Consider the following 23,035-nt stretch of genomic DNA (forward strand, 5'->3'; position numbering starts at 1 on the left):
CGTAATGTGGGCATGTATACCTAGACCTACCAGGGGACCAAGTGTCTATGTCCAGTTATCCATCCTAGGCGATATATGTACCCTAACTATGATCCTGAGACTCAAACTCATATCATGGTACCATAATTATATGTATATAAAGTCCGTATAAGCCTAATACAAAAATATCATCCATCTGATACAGTGACCTGACATCTGTATAACAAACCATCCAAAAACCAAAGTATGCCATTCAATTGTTTATTGACCTGACACAAATATGAGTAGGACTTAACTTTTATAGTTAATCCATACCTCAATTCAGAATAGGTAGGACTTACTGTTTTGAACTAATCCATCCCTAGTATGCCACCGTCCCATACCGGTGCATACAATCCACAAACCAAATAATTGACGCAATAAATGCTAAATTTAATCATCAATTTATAAATCTAGAGCATGATATAATAATAATCAGAAATATAAACTGAGCACATTATACTGAAATTCCAAATATACTTTCATACTAGTCCATTTAATTTGCTAAAACAAAATTAGCAATTTAAAGCTTCTACAATCCCTGGCAGCATGTAATTTAGTATTTAAATTTCATGACATCATCTACCATAGCATAAACTAATAATCCTGGGTCTTTAATATGTTATATACATCATTTAAAAACCCCCAGCTAAATCTCAGAATTACACTTTAGCCCCTATAGTCTGAAAAATACCAAAAAATATACACCCGTAGGGTGTTACAACAAGGGAGCCGCCTCCCCCTTCATGGGAGCTTGCTCTCACATACGGGAGAGCTGGCTCTCTCACCTAGGGAGCCAGCTCCCTTCATTAGGGAGCTGGCTCTCTCCTTGAGAGCCGTGCTACGCTTCTCCTATTCATCTTCTTTGCCTTCGGCGAAGTTCAGGGTTCTCTATACTGATTTTTATTAGAATTTTTAGGGTTCAATCCAAGTCCCAATGACTCCAGAAAAACATCGAATCCCAGTACGAATTACTAACAAAAATTTAAAAAATAACCGATAACAGTTTATGCAATAAAACAATTTCAGTTAAGCAAAAACAAAAAACAGTTTACAGTCTGATTTAACATGCATAAAACGCCCGTTTTTAAAGTCCGATTTAATTCCTGGAGACTATATAGCATGCACAGAACACAGGTTTAAGGGAAGGAGTTAGAATAGAAATTTGCCTTAGATTTCAGTTTTGAAACCTTAAACCACCGTCTCTGAGTTTTCCGATAGATTCCTAGCCTGCCGTTCAACACCTCTGTTGCTCTTGGTTCAGTCCAGAAGCAATCATTTCCTTCCTCCTTGGTTCGACCTTTAACCTACGGCCGAAACCCTAACTAGTTCTCTCTGTTTCTCTCAAATCTTTCTCTGTTCGTGAATAAGGTTTTCAAACATAGACAGACGTATACTATTATTTATATAGGCTTAACCAAAAACCTAATTCTAATACAAATTATATTGAGAGAAGGAGAAAGAAAAACAATTACTTATTTAGCTAAGTCGGCTAACTCCCAAACGTGACTTAAGAAAATAAACCCTAATCTGACAAGATTTAAAATGATATAAGTAAATTACCCTCAATCTAATCAAATATTTAATAATAACAAATAACTAAATGTCTACATAAGCATATATTAATGAAAGCAAATAATTTAAAACAAATAATTCCATTAACGAAACAATTACCAATTAAACAAATAATGCAATTAACTAACAAATAATTAAACAAATAATTTAATTACCAATTAAACAAATAATGCAATAAAACAATTTAAACAATAGGAAAATAAAAAAATAAGCAAATAAAATACACTAAAACAATTAACTAAAATGCCGAGACTATCCTTTTAAAATTAGGGGTATTACACATGTGGAAGGTGATGATTCACCCACTTGTTGGCTTAGGATAGGTACACTTGTTGGCTTGGATGGTTGACAAATGTAGGCTTATGATTAAGCCTTGGATAGATGCTTAGGATTTTGACAAGTGTAGGCTTCATATTAAGTCTTGTACTGTGTGTGTGAGAGAGAGGTAGTGTAAGTGTGTGTGTTGGGCCAATAAGCCCTTAGTTAGTGGAGAAATACATATTTCTCCACTAACTCTTCTTCTTCCTTACAAACCCTCTCTCTTGCCTCCACTAATGGTAATGGATTTGGACTTAGTGTACATTCATGTAACGTAGGGGTTGTTTTCATGTTTATATCCTTAGTGTTTTATGTGTTTTTGTAGTTTATAAAACTTGTATGCATGTCTTTACTTTAGTTTCAAAGATTGTTGGTAGTGGTACCTTGCATGAAATTAGGTTTTGACATGAGATTATAAAAGGCCTTGACTTAAACTTTAATACATATATAAACTTGGAATCAACTGGAGTTGTTTTAAAATCGAGAGACTTTAATTATTTAATTTAATTTAATTCTATTTAATTGTTCTAATGATTTAATTAAGTTTTTGACTTGATATATGTAATGACCATAACATAATCTTTGACATATAATAATTTGAAATCATTTAGATAAGTTTTGAAATTTAGAGAATTTAATTAAATTCTATTTAATTGCTCCATTGATTTAATCAAGTAACTGACATTGTTTTTTTGCTTAAATCGTGGATTTGGACTTGTTGTACATTATGTGAATATGATTTAAAAGCATGTTTAGTGTATATATATATATATATTTGTATATCATGTTATAGTGAATTGTGTCATTTATTAGATTTCTAAATTTTAGAGATTTTGTTATTGTATTGATGAAATCTTGTATAATAATAATAAAGTTACCTTTAAGGCTTATTACTAGATTGTAGTATCCTTAGTAATTGTAGCTTGCATGATAGTAACTTGGTTTAATTTATATTTAGAAATTCAAAGCATGTGTAGCTTATAAATATTGTGTAGAGTTTAGTTGATTTAATAACTTGTTAATTCCTAGAAATGTATCTTGTAGTGTACTACTATATTTACCTTAGAAGTTTGTTATTAAGTTATAGAATATTTAGTACTTGTAGCTTACTTGATGGTAATTTGATTTAGTTGAATTATAATATCACTATAACGTGTAATAAATCGCATATTGAAGATTTGACATTATATACATTTGCATGTGTAACGAATTGCACATTGAAGATTCGACATGGTGTATGCCATTGTAGATTTGAATCCTTAGGACATGGTTTGTGTGGTTTCACCATACTTGTTCTTGGTAGGTAGTTTTATGCATTGTGATTATATATATGTCATGAACTTATTGATTTTAGGAAAGCTTGTAAGGACATTGAAATATGTTACGGTTAAGGCTTAGCTCTAGTACGGGAGATAGAGAGCTCCTTACAACATATAATGCGCACTAGGTAGTACCTTGTGGGTTGTAACTATCCTGAATAACTTACTTGGTCTAGCGATCACATGTCCTAGTCTTTCCACTACTTGATTTCGCATTCAATTCCAAGTTGTTAATCATGGATTACTTGTAGCTTGTGATTTGGTGCTTGCGTTTTCAAATTCTATCTAGTATACTTGCTTCGTGTATTTAAATTTCATTTAGTATACTTGAGCTTGTATACTTGCTTCGTGTATTTAAATTCCATCTAGTATACTTGCGCTTTGTATACTTGCTTCGTGTATTTAAACCTCATTTAGTATACTTGAGTTTGTATACTTGCTTCGTGTATCTAAATCCCATCTAGTATACTTGAGCCTCGTATACTTGTTTCTTGTGCTTTCAATTTCGTTAGTATACTTGAACCTTGTATACTTGCTTCTTACATTTTCAATTTCATTTAGTATACTTGAGCATTCTTATACTTGCTTCTTGTGTTTTTAATTTCATTTAGTATACTTGAGCCTTGATATACTTGTTTCGTATGTTTTTCTACTTCATTTAGTATACTTATACCATGTATACTTGTTTCGGGTATACTAAATTTCCCTTAGCATACTTGTAACTTGTATGCTTGCATGTTGTGTATTTAATTTCAACCGCTTATGTAGTTGAGATAATCCTTTAGTTCACCTTGTAACATAGACATTAGGTGGCATGAACCTCATGGATTAATTTATATCAACTTGCAAAACTATTAAAACTTTAGGTTATACGCATGTTCAATTTCTACGAGTAACTTGTTTACTCACCCTAGTTGTTTGGGATATTTTTAGGTACGAAAACCTTGTTTTGGGGTGCATGACATCCCTAAATTGGCATGGTTTTATGTATATCTTTTTATGTAATTTTGCACACATGCAAATGTTAGCATATTTATATTTCACTTTTGAAGTTGTAACACATAGCTAGGTTTCATATGTTGTTTTTACCTTATAGTATGTAAAGTGTGCTTAAGCACACCACTAGGGATCCTTTTTATGTGTATGAGGTGTGACCAAGGGCCAAACATCATGTCTATGTATTTTGGTATTGAAATTTACCTTTAAAGGCAATATTGTGAAATTAGAGGTTTTAACATGTCTTTTTCAATTCAGATTGTGTAAAGTGTGCATAAGCACACTCTTTGTGACTCTTTATATATGTATGACGCGTGGCTAAGGGCCAAAACGTCTTTTGCTTCCACTTATACTCATTTGGTTCCATGTTTTGCTTATTAAGAAATTTTATGCAAATTTGAGGTTTGACATGTCATATTTTACATGAGGTGTATTTTTAGGCCACGGGCCATTGTAGCACGTCTTTAAAATACATATTACGTTTGCGTGCATGCTCATTTTTGCACACAACACCATTCTTGATGAAATGAACACTTAGAGTAGCATTCATTTTCACATTTTTACCAAATCTGATCTTAAGGGAATTTTGGGTATTTCCTTTTGAAAATAAGATCTTCTCTTGACATAATTACTTAGAAAACATGATTTTTGGGGGGGTCACATCATAACTTTTTTTCAAAAAATGTCATTTAAGCCTTCAAAATCCCATTTTTATCTCAAAAATCGAGTGCAGCCCTATTGGGACAAGTGATCTTAGGCACGGGATGAGCGGTTGTGTTTGGGGCAGTGGGCTCAGGCTAATTACGAGCACTCATTGGTCTTGGACGAGCGCTTGTACCCCTATGTGCAGGTTGACTCATCTTTGACTCTCTAACTTTAAATAGTCATATCTCTTTTGTTTTAACTCCGAATTGGTCCATTCTTGAGTCTAAACTGACCGCGTCGAAATAATATATCCAACGGTACCAATTACAATTTCAGATTCCACTTGTACATCAGGATATTCAAGTTTTATTGAGGGAGTGTTGGAATTTCATTCGAACCAAGATAGGGCTCCATGGGGTTGCACTTCCGATGGCCTTTGGACTTCTTGGGAGGTTGTATAAGGATTCATTTGATCTCATTTAACTTGTTGATAGTCAAAATTCCTTCACTTAGGGTAAAATAACCATTTACCCCTAGTTCCTTAATTTCTACCGCTTTTAAAGCTTCGTTCCCGCTTTTATTTCTTTTGAGTTACTCGGCTACATACGAAGCCACTTTTGTGTCCTAGGGGTGACATGCATCTGTTGAGACTTTGGTTTTATATTTTGTTTCCGCATTTTGGACCCGTTATCAGGTCAACTTTCGGGTCATCACCGGGTTTGTAAAACTAGGGCCGTTACAAAGGGAATCCAAAGTCGATGCCTTAGGCATCTCCTACTGAGCCTCCGTGCTCACCCATTCCTTTATCATTTTTCTGGGTATGACGATGACATGGTTGAAGATGGACGTCATGAGTATAGTTAGGATTAACGAATACATTCTTTGACAATTTTGTAATTAATGCATAGTTGATGTAATTTATTGTAAAGCGCCGTACTTCGTTTATTTTTGTATAAGGCATTGTAATCAAAACCTTAAGGGTCTTAAATTAGTAATGTTGTTCTTTGGGCTATTTAGCATGTTCAGGGCTATGTATATATAAATTTATATATAATTATATGGAATGAGGTACATTTTTTTATTTCGTATCCTAAAATGTTGTTATACATTGGCATGCAACAAGCATTTTATTACTGTTGGATGGTTGGGTTTTGTACAGTTACAATTATATTTGGATTAAATAAGCGATACACGTTGACAATGCTTTGCGTTAATTTACTTAAGTGAGTATATATATATATATATATATATATATATATATATATATATATATATACATACACGTGCAATGGTGGTATTGGGTGGTTTGTTGCCAATGTTGGAGTGATTAAATAAATAGAAGGAAAAAAAATTATTATTTTTTGGCAGGTTTTGGTCGACGTGAGAGCATTACACGTTGACCGGTATCTCGTGTTTTTTGGACAATGAACATTTCCATTGTGGATGACCTGAACCAATTGACGTGAAATTCTCACACGTCGACCGAATGACCTAAACCCGTCGACGTAAAATATCCATGCGTTGACCGGTATGTCCAAATTTTGGATAGAGGGCTTTTTTATTGTACACGTCACAAACCAATCAACGTGTAAGTGTGACACGTCGACCGGTTCCTGTATATTATACCATTGTGGTTTATGTTCTCTATTTTGCCATTTTTCACTCGCACGAGTGAATTATTACACATTATATGACCAAAATATTACATTAATTATATTTTGACCCTGAAAATAAATGTATTAACCTTGAACTTCACTCTATTCATTGTATGACTCAAGTAAATGACTATCATACCCTTTTGAGTCTTAAACCATTATGATTATGTTAAAAGACCATTTTGTCCTCGTTAGTCCTTAAAGTAGTAATTTTAATGTGAAATGACCATACTGCCATAGTGTGACCTCGGGTTCGGGTAAGGACTTGATTAGTAATTCGGATCTCGGGTTCAGGTCGTTACAATGCTGTAGATAACTCCTTTTAAATAAGAGAAGATCAGCCCTAAAGTTCCCTTTTTCACATAGAAGACATATATGGAAATTCTGCCAAACAAGGACTTCAAAATTCGTATAGACTTCCATTCCAGTTTTCGCAAGGTAAACAGCTGTTTTATGAAATCCTCGTGAAATATAAAATTGTAGCTCGTTGAATTTCCTTTCAACCTCATGAAGAATTTAGCTGTTTTGACACTCGAGGAGAGAGATACAACCAGATTACCAAAATGGGTTGAAGCACATATTAATTCAGCTAAAAGATAATATAATTTAAAGCAAAGCATGGACTATTTTCAATTGGAATAAACCATCTATCTAACTATTTTACTTTAAGGTGTAGTATAGTCTATTCTTTCTAGGCATAATCCATCAAATCTCTAACATTATATTAAGAGAAAAGCCTTTGTGTAATCATCTCATTCACAACTACAAGAAGTGAATGAGTTGTGTTCAATCACAAGATTCAAATATCTAAGACAACATATAAAAACACTTTGTAATTGAATTAAAACTTTAAAACCGGATTTTTATTTAAAAGTCAATTAAAAATCTTATAGATTACACAATCATGGATGAATAAAAAATTGTACTCCAACAAATAAATACAATCAAACCAGTGGTGCTAAGCTAGGGCTACAACAGAACCCTAGCAAAGCGTTTAGCCAAGCATAATTGGAGTGGAATTCTTCATGGTTAAAGAAGACATCTTCACCGCCATGGATTGATCCCTTCTTTCTTTTGAATACTTCTTCACTGATCTTTGCTTCAAGCTTATATATTGGTCAATGTTGTAGAGAACTCCTTTTAAATAAGAGAAGATCAGCCCTAAAGTTCCCTTTTCACATAGAAGACATATATGAAAATTATGCCAAACAAGGACTTCAAAATTCGTGCAGGCTTCTAGCCCAGTTTTGGCAAGGTAAATAGTTCTTTTATAAAATCCTCGTGAAATACAAAATTGTAGCTCGTCGAATTTCCTTTCAACACGTGTAAAAATTTAGTTGTTTTAACACTTGAGGAGAGAGATATAGCCAGATTACCAAAACGGGTTCAAGCACATATTAATTCAGTTAGAAGATAATATAATTTAAAATTAAGCATGAACTATCTTCGATTGGCATAAACCATCTACTTAACTACTTTACCATAGGGTATGGTCTATCTTTTCCAGGCATAATCCATCAAATCTCTAACATTATATTCAGAGAAAAACCATTGTGTAATCATCTCATTCACAACTACAAGAAGTGAATGAGTTATGTTCAATTACAAGATTCAAATATCTAGACAAGACAGAAAAACACTTTATAATTGAATTAAAACTTTAAAATCTGATTTTTACTGAAAGGCCATTTGAAAATCTTATAGATTACACAATTATGCAAGAATAATAATTGTTCTCCAATAAATAAATACAATCAAACCAATGGTGCTAAGCTAGGGCTACATCACAACCCTAGCAAAGTGTTTAGCTGAGCATGCCTGGAGTGGAATTCTTCATGGTTGAGGAAAACATCTTCACCACCATGGATTGATCCATTCTTTCTTCTGAATGCTTCTCCTCTAATCTCAGCTTCAAGCTCCTTTGTATATCCCTTAATGCTGTAGAGAACTCCTTTTAAATAAAAAAAGATCAGTCCTAAAGTTCTCTTTTTCGCATAAAAGATATTTATAGAAATTCTGCCAAACAAGGACTTCAAAATTTGTACAGACTTCCAGCCTAGTTTTAGCAAGGTAAACAACCATTTTATGAAATCCTCGTGAAATACAAAATTGCAACTCGTCGAATTTCCTTTCAACTCACGGGAGAATTTAGCTGTTTAACGGTCGAGGAGAGAGATACAGCCAGAATACCAAAACGGATTCAAGTTACCAACTTTAGAGAAAGTTTCCTTGTTGTAGAGTCACTGGTTTTGACTAATTTTACAATTAAAGCCATGAAATAAATAAAAATAATAAAATAATGAAAATCACAAATAAACTACTATTAAGAGAATAAAACATGCATGAAAAGGGGCTAAAATATATAACATTCAGCGCCTAACAATTCATTATTTCTCATAATAGTTTTCTTAAAAGTAAATTATTAAAAAAAAAAACTGTCAATTTTATTTTTAAATTATTATTATTATTATTATTTTTAGTTCCCTATAAATTATTATTTGTTTTTCAGCATATTCTTGTAAAAAATAACTGAACCAATTAGGCCAAATTCATTAGCCTATCAAAGGTTACACTAAGAGAAAGCCAAATCATTATAACCCTAGGAATGACATTATCAATAAAAGCATTTTCATTTTCCTTCGTCTCAATAGCAAGCTTTGTTAATCCTTGAGCAACCAAATTGTCTTCCCTTCATTTCCAATATAGTTTTAGATCAAGGTGTAGACAATGTAATGATATATATTCCTAATAAAAATGAAAAATACAAAAAATTAAATTTATGATTGTGCTCAAGCAATAGTTATTAATTTTTTTGTTCTTTTGATATATGAAATATTCTCAGTAAATTACAAAACTGTGTCGACATAGTTTTAATTATTTGAAAAACCATTGCAGAAAAAATGAATCTATTGATGTTAACAAATTTCTTATCATTTTGTAATCAGAATTAACTATATACAAGAAGAGTTAGATTGTATTAAAAAATAGTATGGATCAAATTTTTTTTATTTTCCAGTGAATGTGGATCGATTTTTCCCTACAAACTATTGAAAAAAAAATACTTATGTGATTTTCTCTTCTCGACTCTAACTGGAAAAAAGAATAAGAGGGTAAGAGGGATGGTTCAATGACTAATGCATGACCGAGATAAACTATATGTGAATTGTCAAAAAGTGATGTGCCTGTTTATCAGAGAAAGATAACAACCAATAAAAGAAATTAAGGGCTAGTTTGGCTTAGTTAAATAAAGTAGAGTGGGAATGAAATGAATCAGAAAAATATTTTATTTTTGTAAAACATATATATATATATATATATATATATATATATATGCAGTCATGTTTCATCAAATGTTTTATTTATTTATTTATTTTTTTAAAAGTGGGGATGGAATGGTCATTCCTTTAGTTGAAAAGTGGAATGAATTAGTAGGAATCACTATTCTCGGGCAAGAATCTTCCTTCCAACTTTAAAATTAGTTACCAAACTTAAGAATAGAAACAAAATCATTTTATTCCCACTTCATTTTATTCTATTCACTCAAACCAAACATGGCATAAGTATTGAAAGATAAAGTCTCAAGAGGTTTTTTAATTTTATTTTATGCGGCAATATTTTTTCAATTTTAAAAAAATAGATATACAAAAGTAAAATGTACCCTACACTTGTGACTCCACCACTGTTACAACATATTTGTATCAAATTATCTATGCTTGTGTGTCAAGACTTGGCGAAATCCTCCGTATCTTCTGATTTAAATTTTAGGAATATTGATAATATATTTTCTGAGTCATTTTCATTACATATAGCATGGAGCTATGAGGAAACAATTGAATTGATGATAAATGAAAACTATAAAAATTTGTCAAAACAAAGGCATCAAGAAAAAACGATCCTCAAGGTTCTTGTGTGGAAGCGTGGGCCCAACAAATAAATAATGGTGGTTGTGATCACACACACAAGAAGAATACACTCACAAAATAATAAATAGGAGAAAACACACACACAAAAGGAAGAAAAAGATTTACGTGGTTCGGCAATGTGCCTACGTCCACGGGAGCTCAAGATCAATGTACTAATATTAAAACCTAAAGGGTTATAAAAGGCTCACAAATGGGAAAATAAATATTATTTTCTCCAAACTCTCTTTGCTCACTTGAATGCTCTTGGATGATTTTCGAATGAATGAAACTATGAGATACAAGGTCTATTTATAGCCAACAAATCTCCCTGATGATGTAAGCAAAGCCTGACGTAAGCGATGACATTTGCAACTGATGATGTAAGCGATGACATATGCAACTGCTGATGTAAGCGATGACATATGCAACTGCTGATGTAAGCGATGACATATTTTGAGCTAATTCCAATTTTGCAACTTCCAAAAATTATCGACACTAAATTTGTTAACAATCTCCACCTTGGCGAAAAATTCTATACACCTTTTCAAACATGATCTTGAACTGCCTTCAATTGCGCCCAAAGGCACTTATACTCGCAAGATGTTAATCAAGTCTAAGCAATGTTCAAACTTGACCTTCGTTATAACCTTCGTCAGCATATCTGCGGGATTATCTGTAGTCCCAATCTTCTGAAGAAGAATATCGCCTTCATCCAAAATTTCACGAATAAAATGGAAACGAACATCGATGTGTTTCATACGTGAATGATGAACCTGGTTCTTAGCCAAATAGATAGCACTTTGACTATTGCAGTAGACATCAACATGTTCCTAAAGAATCCCCAAGTCCTCAATCAACCCATGTAGTCATACGGCTTCCTTAATGGCCTCTGTCATAGCCATGTACTTTGCCTCTGTTGTAGACAAAGCAACTGTAGGCTGTAATATTATCCTTAAACTCACCGGTCCTTTAGCAAGTGTGAACATATAACCTGTAATTGACCAACGTTTATCCAAATCACCAGCATAGTTCGAATCCAAATATCCAACCAAATGCTGACCAAGTCTATCATCCCACTCAAATTTTAAACAAACATCTACAGTACCATGGATGTACCGTAGAATCCATTTCACTGCCTGCCAATGACCTTTACCTGGGTCATGCATATAACTGCTCGCCATACTAACGGCCTGTGAAATGTCGGGTCTCGTACACACCATTGCATACATTAAACTTCCAATTGCGCTCGCATACGGAACATGAGCCATTTGCGCACGCTTTTCATCTGTGCGTGGAGATAATGAAGCACAAATCTTAAAATGAGGGGCCAAAGGGGTACTTACAGGTTTAGTATTTGAGTCCATACAAAACTAATGTAGCACCTTCTTCAAATATTGCTTCTGAGACAAACAAATAGTTCCCTACATTCTATCTCTTCTAATCTCCATCCCAAGTATCTTCTTAGCTTCACCAAGATCCTTCATTTCGAACTCAGTACTTAACTGGATCTTTAAATTCTCAATTTAAACTTTGCTCTTAGATGCAATCAACATATAAGAGCAAATATACAAATGATCCATCACGAAGCTTACGAAAATACACACAGTGATCAAAATGGCTTCTTGTGTACTGTTGCCTTTTCATGAACTGATCAAATCGTTTGTACCACTGCCTTGGACTTTTTTTAACCCATACAATGACTTCTTCAGTTTGTAAACCCAATTTTCCTTACCAGCAACTTTGAATCCGTCTGGTTGAGATATATAGATCTCCCACTCCTCCGTGTAAGAAGGCAGTTTTGATGTCAAGTTGAGCTAACTCGAGGTCAAACTGCACAACCAAAGCTAGTAAAATTAGAATGGAAGAGTGTTTTACAACAGGTGAAAATACCTCATTATAATCAATCCATTCCCTTTGCGCGTAGCCTTGCGCCACCAATCTAGCCTTAAATCTCACACTGTCTTGCCCTGAGGAACCTTCCTTCTTGGTGTATACCCACTTGCACCCAATTGCCTTAAATCTCAAACTTGACTCGTATCTGCTTGCCCAGAACACAATGTTCACAAAATCTAAGCTTGCAAGTCGTAGCACCTTTCAATAGACCCTATTTCAGTAGTCCCTGCAAATCTTTCTCACCTGCATGTCCTAAGCGTACATGCCACAATCTGGTAGCATCTGATGCATCTCCCTTTGAACTATCTGCAACAGCTGCTGTGCCTGTAAATGTATTTCCAAGGAAAAAATACAAGTTACTCTTCTTTGTACCCTTTATCACAACTAGAGCTCCATAGGTCATCTTCCTTCATTTCTTCTGGTTTCTCCTTCCCCAGAGCAGTGTCTAAATCTTGTTGAGTCAGAACATCCATAACTTTGCATTGCCACATGCTGAAGTTGTTGCGCCCATCAAATTTTCCAATATTAAATTTTGCGGTTGCCATCTTCTTTTTCAACAATCACGATCACCGAAAAGAACCGAACCGTGGTGCTCTGATACCAATTGTTATGCAGAAGCGTAGGCCCAACAAATAAATAATGGTGGTTGTGATCACACACACAAGAAGAATGCACTCACAAATTAATAAATACGAGAAAACACACACACAAAAGGAAGACAAAGATTTAAGTGGTTCGGCAATGTGCCTACATCCACGGGAGCTCAAGATCAATGTACTAATATCAAAACCTAAAGGGTTACAAAGGCTCACAAATGAGAAAATAAATATTATTTTCTCCAAACTCTCTTTGCTCACTTGAATGCTCTTGGATGATTTTTGAATGAATGAAACTATGAGATACAAGGTCTATTTATAGCAAACAAATCTCCCTGATGATATAAGCAATGATGTAAGCAAAGCCTGATGTAAGCGATGACATATGCAACTGATGATGTAAGCGATGACATATGCAATTGCTGATGTAAGCGATGACATATTTTGAGCCAATTCCAATTTTGCAACTTCCAAAAATTGTCAACACTAAATTTGTTAACAATCTCCACCTTGGCGAAAAATTCTGTACACTTTTTCAAACATGATCTTGAACTGCCTTCAGTTGCGCCCAAAGGCGCTCATACTCGTAGGATGTTAATCAAGTCTAAGCAATGCTCAAACTTGACCTTCGTTACAACCTTCGTCAGCATATCTGCAGGATTACCTGCAGTCCCAATCTTTTGAAGAAGAATATCGCCTTCATCCAAAATTTCACGAACAAAATGGAAACGGACATCGATGTGTTTCGTACGTGAATGATGAACCTGGTTCTTTGCCAAATTGATAGCACTTTGACTATCGCAGTAGACATCAACATGTTGCTGAAGAATCCCCAAGTCCTCAATCAACCCATGTAGCCATACGGCTTCCTTAATGGCCTCTGTCACTGCCATGTACTCTGCCTCTGTTGTAGACAAAGCAACTGTGGGCTGTAATATTGACCTCCAACTCACCGGTCCTTTAGCAAGTGTGAACACATTACCTGTAGTTGACCAACGTTTATTCAAATCACCAGCATAGTCTGAATCCACATATCCAACCAAATGCTGACTAAGTCTATCATCCCGCTCAAATTTTAAACTAACATCTACAGTACCATGGATGTACCATAGAATCCATTTCACTGTCTGCCAATGACCTTTACCTGAGTCATGCATATACCAGCTCAACATACTAATGGCCTGTGAAATGTCGGGTCTCGTACACACCATTGCATATAGTAAACTTCCAACTGCGCTCGCATATGGAACATGAACCATTTGTGCACGCTCTTCATCTGTGCATGGAGATAATGAAGCACAAATCTTAAAATGAGGGGCCAAAGGGGTACTTACAGGTTTAGTATTTGAGTCCATACCAAACTGATGTAGCACCTTCTTCAAATATTGCTTCTGAGACAAACAAACAGTTCCCTTCATTCTATCTCTTCTAATCTCCATCCCAAGTATCTTCTTAGCTTCACCAAAATCCTTCATTTCGAACTCAGTACTTAACTGGATCTTTAAATTCTCAATTTCAACTTTGCTCTTAGATGCAATCAATATATCATCAACATATAAGAGCAAATATACAAATGATCCATCACGAAGCTTACGAAAATACACACAGTGATCAAAATGGCTTCTTGTGTACTGTTGCCCTTTCATGAACTGATTAAATCGTTTGTACCACTACCTTGGACTTTGTTTTAACCCATACAATGACTTCTTCAGTTTTTAAACCCAATTTTCCTTACTAGCAACCTTGAATCCGTCTGGCTGAGATATATAGATCTCCTCCTCTAAATCTCCGTGTAAGAAGGCAGTTTTGACGTCGAGTTGAGCTAACTCGAGGTCAAACTGCGCAACCAAAGCTAGTAAAATTCAAATGGAAGAGTGTTTTACAACAGGTGAAAATACCTCATTATAATCAATCCATTCCCTTTGCGCGTAGCCTTTCACCACCAATCTAGCCTTAAATCTCACATTGTCTTGCCCTGAGGAACCTTCCTTCTTGGTGTATACCCATTTGCACCTAATCGCCATCTTCTCCTTTGGAAGTTGGACCAACTTCCAAGTCTGATTCGTATGAAGAGACTACATCTCCTCGTCCATTGCTTTCTTCTGATCTGCACTTTCTGAACTTCTGACAGCTTTTGCATAGGTAGATGGGATGTCATCATCAACTATGGGCAGTGCGTATGCCATTATATCAGTAAACCGTGCAGGTTTCTTTATTTCTCTTTTTGATCTACCAATTGCAATAGAATATGGTTGCTGTGGAGACTCTTGGGTAGAAGCCTTCTCTTCATCTGCACCTGTTTCCTCATCATCTGAGTTACTGATAGGTCTAGCTGGAACAATTGGAGCCTCAAGCCCCACCTGCTACGAAACTTCTTTGGTTATGTTCTCTGTAGAAGAACTTTTCAACATAGAAGACTCATCAAATGTAACATCCCTGCTATTAATGATTTTCTTCAACTCGGGGCACCAAAGTCTATTCCCTTTTACGCCTTCACTATAGCCTAAGAATATAGCCTTTTTGGCTCTAGGAACCAACTTACTCTCTTTAACATGAAAGTAGGCAGTACAACCAAAAATTCGCAGAAAATCATAATCGGTAGCAGGTTTCCCAGACCATACATCCATGGGCATTTTGCCCTCGTTCGCAGCTGCAGGAAACCTGTTGATGAGATGGCATGCTTATGTCACAGCCTCAGCCCAAAATGCTTTGCCCAATCTAGCATTGGACAATATACACCTAACCTTTCCTAACAAGGTTCGATTCATGCGTTCTGCCAACCCATTCTGTTGTGTTGTGTCTCTGACTGTAAAGTGTCGAACAATACCCTCGTCCTGGCATACTTGCAAGAATGGGTCCGATATGTATTCACTGCCATTATCGGATCTGAGTCTTTTGATTTTTCTGCCAGTCTGGGTCTCCGTCCTCTTCTTCCATTTCAAGAATACTTTTATGACTTCATCTTTATGTTTCATGGTGTACACCCATACTCATCTAGAGAAGTCCCCAAACATCTGTGTGAACATAGTCAAGTATTCCCTTCGTGAGGTGTACTGCTGTGCCAAACTTGACTCTTGTCAGCTTGCCCAGAACACAATGTTCACAAAATCCAAGCTTGCAAGTCTTAGCACCTTTCAATAGACTCTGTTTCACTAGTCCCTGCAAAGCCTTCTCACCTGCATGTCCCAAGCGTACATTCCACAATCTGGTAGCATCTGATGCATCTCCCTTTGAACTGTCTGCAACAGCTGCTGTGCCTGTAACTGTATTTCCAAGGAAAAAATATAAGTTACTCTTCTTTGTACCCTTCATCACAACTAGAGCTCTATAGGTCACCTTTAGACCATCGCCTTTCAGCGTGATCTCATAACCTTTTGCTGCCAATGATCCAAGTGAGATGAGATTTTTCTTCAAATCCGGTACATACCGGACATCTTCGAGAACTCTGACTGTTCTATTGTGCAACTTTAAACGAATCTTTCCTATCCCCCTTGTTTGACAGGCATGATCATTGCCCATGAAAACAGCTCCACCGTCCGGCTCCTGGAAACTGGAGAACCACTCCCGGTTAGGACACATGTGATAGGAACAACCCGTATCCAAGATCCATGTATCATGAGAATTGGATCCAAGTGATACAGTCAAATCAAACTCTGCAGCTTCATCGTCACTGCTAACAATGTTGGCGGCAATCTTCTTGTCATCCTTGTTTTTCAATTTAGGACAATCCTTCTTCCAATGCCCTTTATTATGACAAAAGGCACATTCATCTTTGGCAAGATTTTTCTTGCCCAAAGTTGATGCTCCTCTTGATCTGGATTGAGATCTTCCACGGCTACCAGACTTTTTCTGATCTGTTCTACCACGTACTGTTAGAGCTTCAGCTGTTGAGTCTCTATTAACCTCCTTATCCTTCTTGCGAAGCTCATTATTCATGAGGGTATTAGAGACATCAACATATTTAATTTCTTCTTTTCCATACAGTAGTGTGGTAGTCAAATGTTCATACGAATCAGGCAGAGAGTTTAACAATAATAATGCTTTATCTTCATCATCAATTTTAACATCTAAATTTTGTAAATCAGCAAGAATTTTGTTAAAATTATCTAGATGCTTGGACATAGACATACCTTCTCTATAATCAAACCGAAAGAGCTTCTTCTTCTTCAAATAGAGCCGATTTTCAATGCTCTTTGTCATATACTTCTCCTCCAGTTGCGTCCAAAGCTTGTCTGCTGAAACTTCATGCATGAAAGGATATTTTTGATCCTTTTCGAGATAAAGCCGAATTTGACCACAAGCCTTATGATTGATCTTTTTCCAATCTTCCTTCATTTCTTCTGGTTTCTCCTTCCCCAGAGTAGTGTCTAAATCTTGTTGAGTTAGAACATCCATAACTTTGCATTGCCACATGCTGAAGTTGTTGTGCCCATCAAATTTTTCAATATTAAATTTTGCGGTTGCCATCTTCTTTTTCAACAATCACGATCACCGAAAAGAACCGAACCGTGGTGCTCTGATACCAATTGTTGTGCGGAAGCGTGGGCCCAACAAATAAATAATGGTGGTTGTGATCACACACACAAGAAGAATACACTCACAAATTAATAAGTACGAGAAAACACACACACAAAAGGAAGACAAAGATTTAAGTGGTTCGGCAATGTGCCTACGTCCACGGGAGCTCACGATCAATGTACTAATATCAAAACCTAAAGGGTTACAAAAGGCTCACAAATGAAAAAATAAATATTATTTTCTCCAAACTCTCTTTGCTCACTTTAATGCTCTTGGATGATTTTCGAATGAATGAAACTATGAGATACAAGGTCTATTTATAGCCAACAAATCTCCCTGATGATGTAAGCAATGATGTAAGCAAAGCCTGATGTAAGCGATGACATATGCAACTGATAATGTAAGCGATGACATATGCAACTGCTGATGTAAGCGATGACATATGCAATTGCTGATGTAAGCGATGACATATGCAACTGCTGATGTAAGCGATGACATATGCAACTGCTGATGTAAGCGATGACATTTTTTGAGCCAATTCCAATTTTGCAACTTCCAAAAATTGTCAACACTAAATTTGTTAACAAAGGTTTGGAGAAAGCTGCAATTAATTGGATTTTCCTAATTCTCCCTTCGAAAGGATGAGTGTTAGATTCTTTTTCAATTTCGCAGGGATTAGGAAATTGGATCTAGCCGTAAGAAGAATGCTTAGCATAAATAATTCATTTCTTGGTCTTTGACCCTCTCAGTCCTGGTCAGTGCAATAGGATGTGTCTATATATCTATTTCTTCACTTCAAAAACACGAGAGTTGCACTCGTTACGGGATTTAACCCAACAACTTACGACATGAGCTGAGGACAGCCAAGGCTCAAACATAATAAAGTTGATAACAACCCTATTAGAGGTGGTTAACGATTTACAGAAAAATATATCATGTCATAGTTATAAAAATATTAAAATAGATTTGTAGATCATAAGAAAGCTGTAATTAAACTAATTTATTATTGTTATTATTATTATTATTTTCTCTGCAATTATTGCCATTTGTAAGGAGAAGCCAAAGTCTGCAATTTGACTTGAAATCTATATTTCTATCTCACACTCTTTTCTTGCCTCATTGTTAAAGAAGTTTCTGACCATTCTTATCCAAAACGCGCTTTTGCAAGAGTGGCTTGATGAGGCTGATGGTTGGTCTCAACTTGTTAATGAAATGGTTTTTGCTAAACTGCCAATTGTTTTTTTCCTTATAAGTCTCATATTTATGCTTGAAGTATTTAACAGAAATAATAATAATAAATAAATAAAAATGAAAGATGGTCAAAAGCCTAAAGCCTTGATTTGTTCACAAGAAAATTTCTTAAATAGGTTAGAATATGGTTCACAAAAAAAAACCAAATTAATGGCTTATCAATGAGATATCCTCAAAGGGAAAGTTGGGGTTCTAGCCTTGGTCTGTAGAGATAAGGGTGTGTGAGTTTGTTTAGCTCTCTTCTCATCGTAAAGAGAGGTTAAGAGTTCGAATCTCACACCGATCAGTGTGACGCATGTATAAAGTAACTATACTGATACTGCATTTTATAATACGAACTCTCTTCTCCTAAGGAGACGTTAGGAGTTCAAGTCCCATGACTTATCAATGAGATATGAGCTATCAAATGGGCAATAGCCCAACTCGAATAAACTCACCTCCTCAAAAGGGAGTTCGGGGGTTCTATAGTCTCGGTGGAGATAATGGTATGTGAGTTTAATTCACCTTTCAAAAAAACAAAAATAAGATACAAGTTTTTTTCTTAATTTAAAGAGAGGTCAAAAGTTCAAATCTCACGTGGATCCGTAAAATGACTTTGTTGCAACGGCATCTTTGTGGGTAGGAGTTCAAGCTACGAAATTTGGGCATCAGTTTTTCATATAGGACGGACTAGTTTTTGACCCAAGAAAATGAAAAAGAAATGGAACAAAAAGACAAATTACTAAGTCAAGAAAAGCACATATCTAAACCACAGAGAGAGTGGCTTGAGTGGTTAGCTTTCTCCCCTAGAAGGACCTACGTTTATCAAACCCTAGGCTGCCTCAATGATGTCAAAGGCAAACAAAACCTATCTAATATAATTATATTGTTTTTCAAATATATGTAAAATGTGCCACTTCTAGTCCACTTGTATAGATGAGGTGGGTACATGTAAAACTTTGTGACGGTGAATAGATATATGGACTCCAATAAGAAACAAAATTGAGAAGTTCAAGTTAATACAAGACATACTCTTATTTTCAACATTCCTTCTGTCATTTGCAAGGATAACCCTTTTTAATCTTACAAACACTTAAATCCAGAACATGGTTTGTAGTTTGACTTAAATTTCTCTCTTTCTCGCCTCATCATTGATAAAACTTCATACCCAATTGCCTAAAACGCATTATTGTTAGTAATAAAAAAATATTTGATCATAAAGAAATATTACATAAAGCATATTACCGACTCTCTACATTGACTTGTTCATGGCCCATACATGGAATTGACATCTTGCTATCTTAGTGGGAAACCACCTTTCAATAGTATAAAAAAAAAAAATAAAAAAAAAAAAATAATGTGAGATATGACTTGCATTGTTTATGCCTTAATACAGTCTGTTTACTCAATAAAAAACATGTCAATGTCACCAATGATTATATGGAACACTATATATATAGGCCTAGCTAGTCCTCTCCCTCATACACACCAACAGTTCTGAGAACATATACCCTCTTTCCGGCAATGGGGAGCTCGGGGAAATTGAGGCAATGGCCTCAACTAGTATTTGCAATGGCATTTTGCCTAATAGCCATTTGTGTAGCTGCCGATAAGCCTTATATTTATGCTTCACCACCACCACCCCATCACCAACACCCACCTTACCTGTATAAGTCACCACCACCACCACCTAAGCACTCAGGGCACCCGCCATACTACTACAAGTCTCCCCCTCCACCACTACCAAAGCACTCAAGGCATCCACCCTACTATTATAAGTCACCGCCACCTCCAAAGAATTCGGGACATCCACGGTACTATTATAAGTCACCACCACCACCATCGCCATCACCACCTCCTCCTTCCCACTACAAGTCCCCACCTCCACCATCAAAGTCACCACCTCCTTACCACTACACGTTCCCACCTCCGCCATCCAAGTCACCACCTCCATACCACTACACATCCCCACCTCCACCATCGAAGCCACCACCTCCTCCATACCACTATACTTCCCCACCTCCACCCTCCAAGTCACCACCTCCTACATACCACCACACGTCCCCACCTCCACCATCCAAGTCACCACCTCCTCCTCACCACTACACTTCCCCACCCCCACCCTCCAAGTCACCACCACCTCCATACCATTACACGTCCCCACCACCACCATATCACTACATGTCACCACCTCCTCCATCCAAGTCACCACCTCCTCCTTACCACTACACGTCCCCACCTCCACCATCTAAGTCACCACCTCCTCCATACCACTACACTTCCCCACCTCCACCCTCCAAGTCACCACCACCTCCTTACCACTACACTTCTCCACCTCCACCCTCCAAGTCACCACCACCTCCTTACCACTACACGTCTCCACCTACACCATCCAAGTCACCACCTCCTCCTTACCACTACACGTCCCCACATCCACCATCCGAGTCACCACCTCCTCCGTACCACTACACTTCCCCACCTCCACCCTCCGAGTCACCACCACCTCCGTACCACTACACTTCCCCACCTCCACCCTCCGAGTCACCACCACCTCCATACCACTACACGTCCCCACCTCCGCCATCCAAGTCACCACCTCCTCCTTACCACTACACGTCCCCACCTCCGCCATCCAAGTCACCACCACCTCCATACCACTACACGTCCCCACCTCCGCCATCTAAGTCACCACCTCCTCCATATCACTACACGTCCCCACCTCCGCCATCCAAGTCACCACCACCTCCTTACCACTACACGTTTCCTCCATACCACTACACGTCCCCACCTCCGCCATCCAAGTCACCCCCACCTCCTTACCACTACACGTCCCCACCTCCACCATCCCCATCACCATTGCCTCCTTACTATTGCAAGTCTCCACCACCGCCAAAAGGCTACTAAGCTAATGAGTGCCTCCTGCATCAGCTGCAGTAGTGCAAAGAATAATTAACTTCTTTCTGAACTGTTGCCTAAATATGTTTTTTGGCATTAACTATCTTTTGTGAATAAGAAGGGTCCCCAACTACGTTGCTTTTTGTAATATTTTATTTAATTACATTCAATTGTAATATTTCTTGTAAGCAATAAAAGCATAAGAATTTATATTTGGAAATAAAGCAAAAAATATTGCAGTTGTCAGTTATGCTTCCTAGTTATTCCCAATATTGTCCCAGGTACATTTATTGCTTTGTTGTTGGATTCATAAATGTGTATTAACACATTGTCAAATTTGAATAGTAATGCAAGATATGAGTAAACGATCGTGATACTGTAATATACTTGGCACTATGGTAAAACTTATCTTGGCAAGTGTGAAAATTCAACCTAAGAATGGGCACTTTGTGAAAAGTAATACAAATCAAGGTTTATCTCTTATTTTTTTCCTTGCATCATCATTGATCATAAGGGAATGAACATAATTCATGAGCATGTTTGGTTCAATATTCTCGCAACTATTTTCACAAAATTGAGTTTTATTTTTATTTTTTTTCCTAAAGGTAAAACAAGTATATTAAAGAGAAGTTAATGTTACTGAGAACTAAGTTTGCTAATGATCTTTGCTAACTTTAGGGTTTTTAAAAAAAATTTCAGGGGCAAGAATAAGAGATTTTGTTCAATTGCTAAAATCAAAGGTTACATTCAGAGATATCATCAATAAAAGCATTTTCCTCCTCTTAATAGAAGTGAATCCACCAGCAACCAAATTGCCTTTCCTCCTTATCCAGCATAGCTTCAGATCAAGGATTTTTCCTTACTGGCTTAGGGTCAAGAAATTTATTTTAAAAGGACATGTATAATTGTCTCTTCTCGATTCTTGTCTTGGAAAACAAAATGAGAGGGTAAAAGAGATGGATCATTGACTAACGTGCAAGCGATGAATTAGACGTGAGTTGAAAAAAGTGATGCGCAAAGAGGTTTTATAGAAAAAGATAACAACCAATCAAAGAAATTAAGGCTACATATTAATGAAATTGGGAATAGAATGCATAAATGAGAATCCCAAAGGATTGGAATGATTATTTTTTTAAAAGAAATTTCACATTGTTTGTTTTACGTGGCTATATTTTTACAAGTTTCATTCACATGAAACACTAGTTTTCAGAACTAGTTTCCAACAATCCCCTACATAAATTAGCTGCTTAAATGTGAAAATGATTATGCAGACATTAGATAGAGTATAGTTGGAAGGTACTACATTAGGATATGTAACTTTTGGCCTTGAACCTTCTCTAGTCTATTACTATCGGATTTACTGGCTAATCAGTGAACATGATGTCTTGAACTGTTCAACAATAATAACCCAAACCCGATGGGTCCGGATCATTATTCAGGTCCTTAACTGAACCCGAGATTATCTAAGGGCATTA

The 23,035-nt window shown here is 36.3% G+C and overlaps 1 protein-coding gene across 1 annotated transcript; it reads left to right on the forward strand.

The window, feature by feature from the left end:
- The first annotated feature begins 20,189 nt into the window (after nt 1–20,189).
- On the forward strand, nt 20,190–21,569 carry LOC132313982 (extensin-2-like). Its single transcript, XM_059812910.1, has one exon. The coding sequence runs from the start codon at nt 20,190–20,192 to the stop codon at nt 21,567–21,569; it is 1,380 nt and encodes a 459-aa protein (XP_059668893.1).
- The last annotated feature ends 1,466 nt before the right edge of the window (nt 21,570–23,035 follow it).

Source organism: Cornus florida, unplaced genomic scaffold, assembly GCF_030987335.1.
Source record: "Cornus florida cultivar Cherokee Brave unplaced genomic scaffold, ASM3098733v1 CherokeeBrave_3.0.0_Hap2_Chr06, whole genome shotgun sequence".
Taxonomy (NCBI): Eukaryota; Viridiplantae; Streptophyta; class Magnoliopsida; order Cornales; family Cornaceae; genus Cornus; species Cornus florida.

What these genes read in the sequence shown, in the direction of transcription:
- LOC132313982 (XM_059812910.1), top strand. Translation starts at nt 20,190, where the DNA reads ATGGGGAGCTCGGGGAAATTGAGGCAATGGCCTCAACTAGTATTTGCA.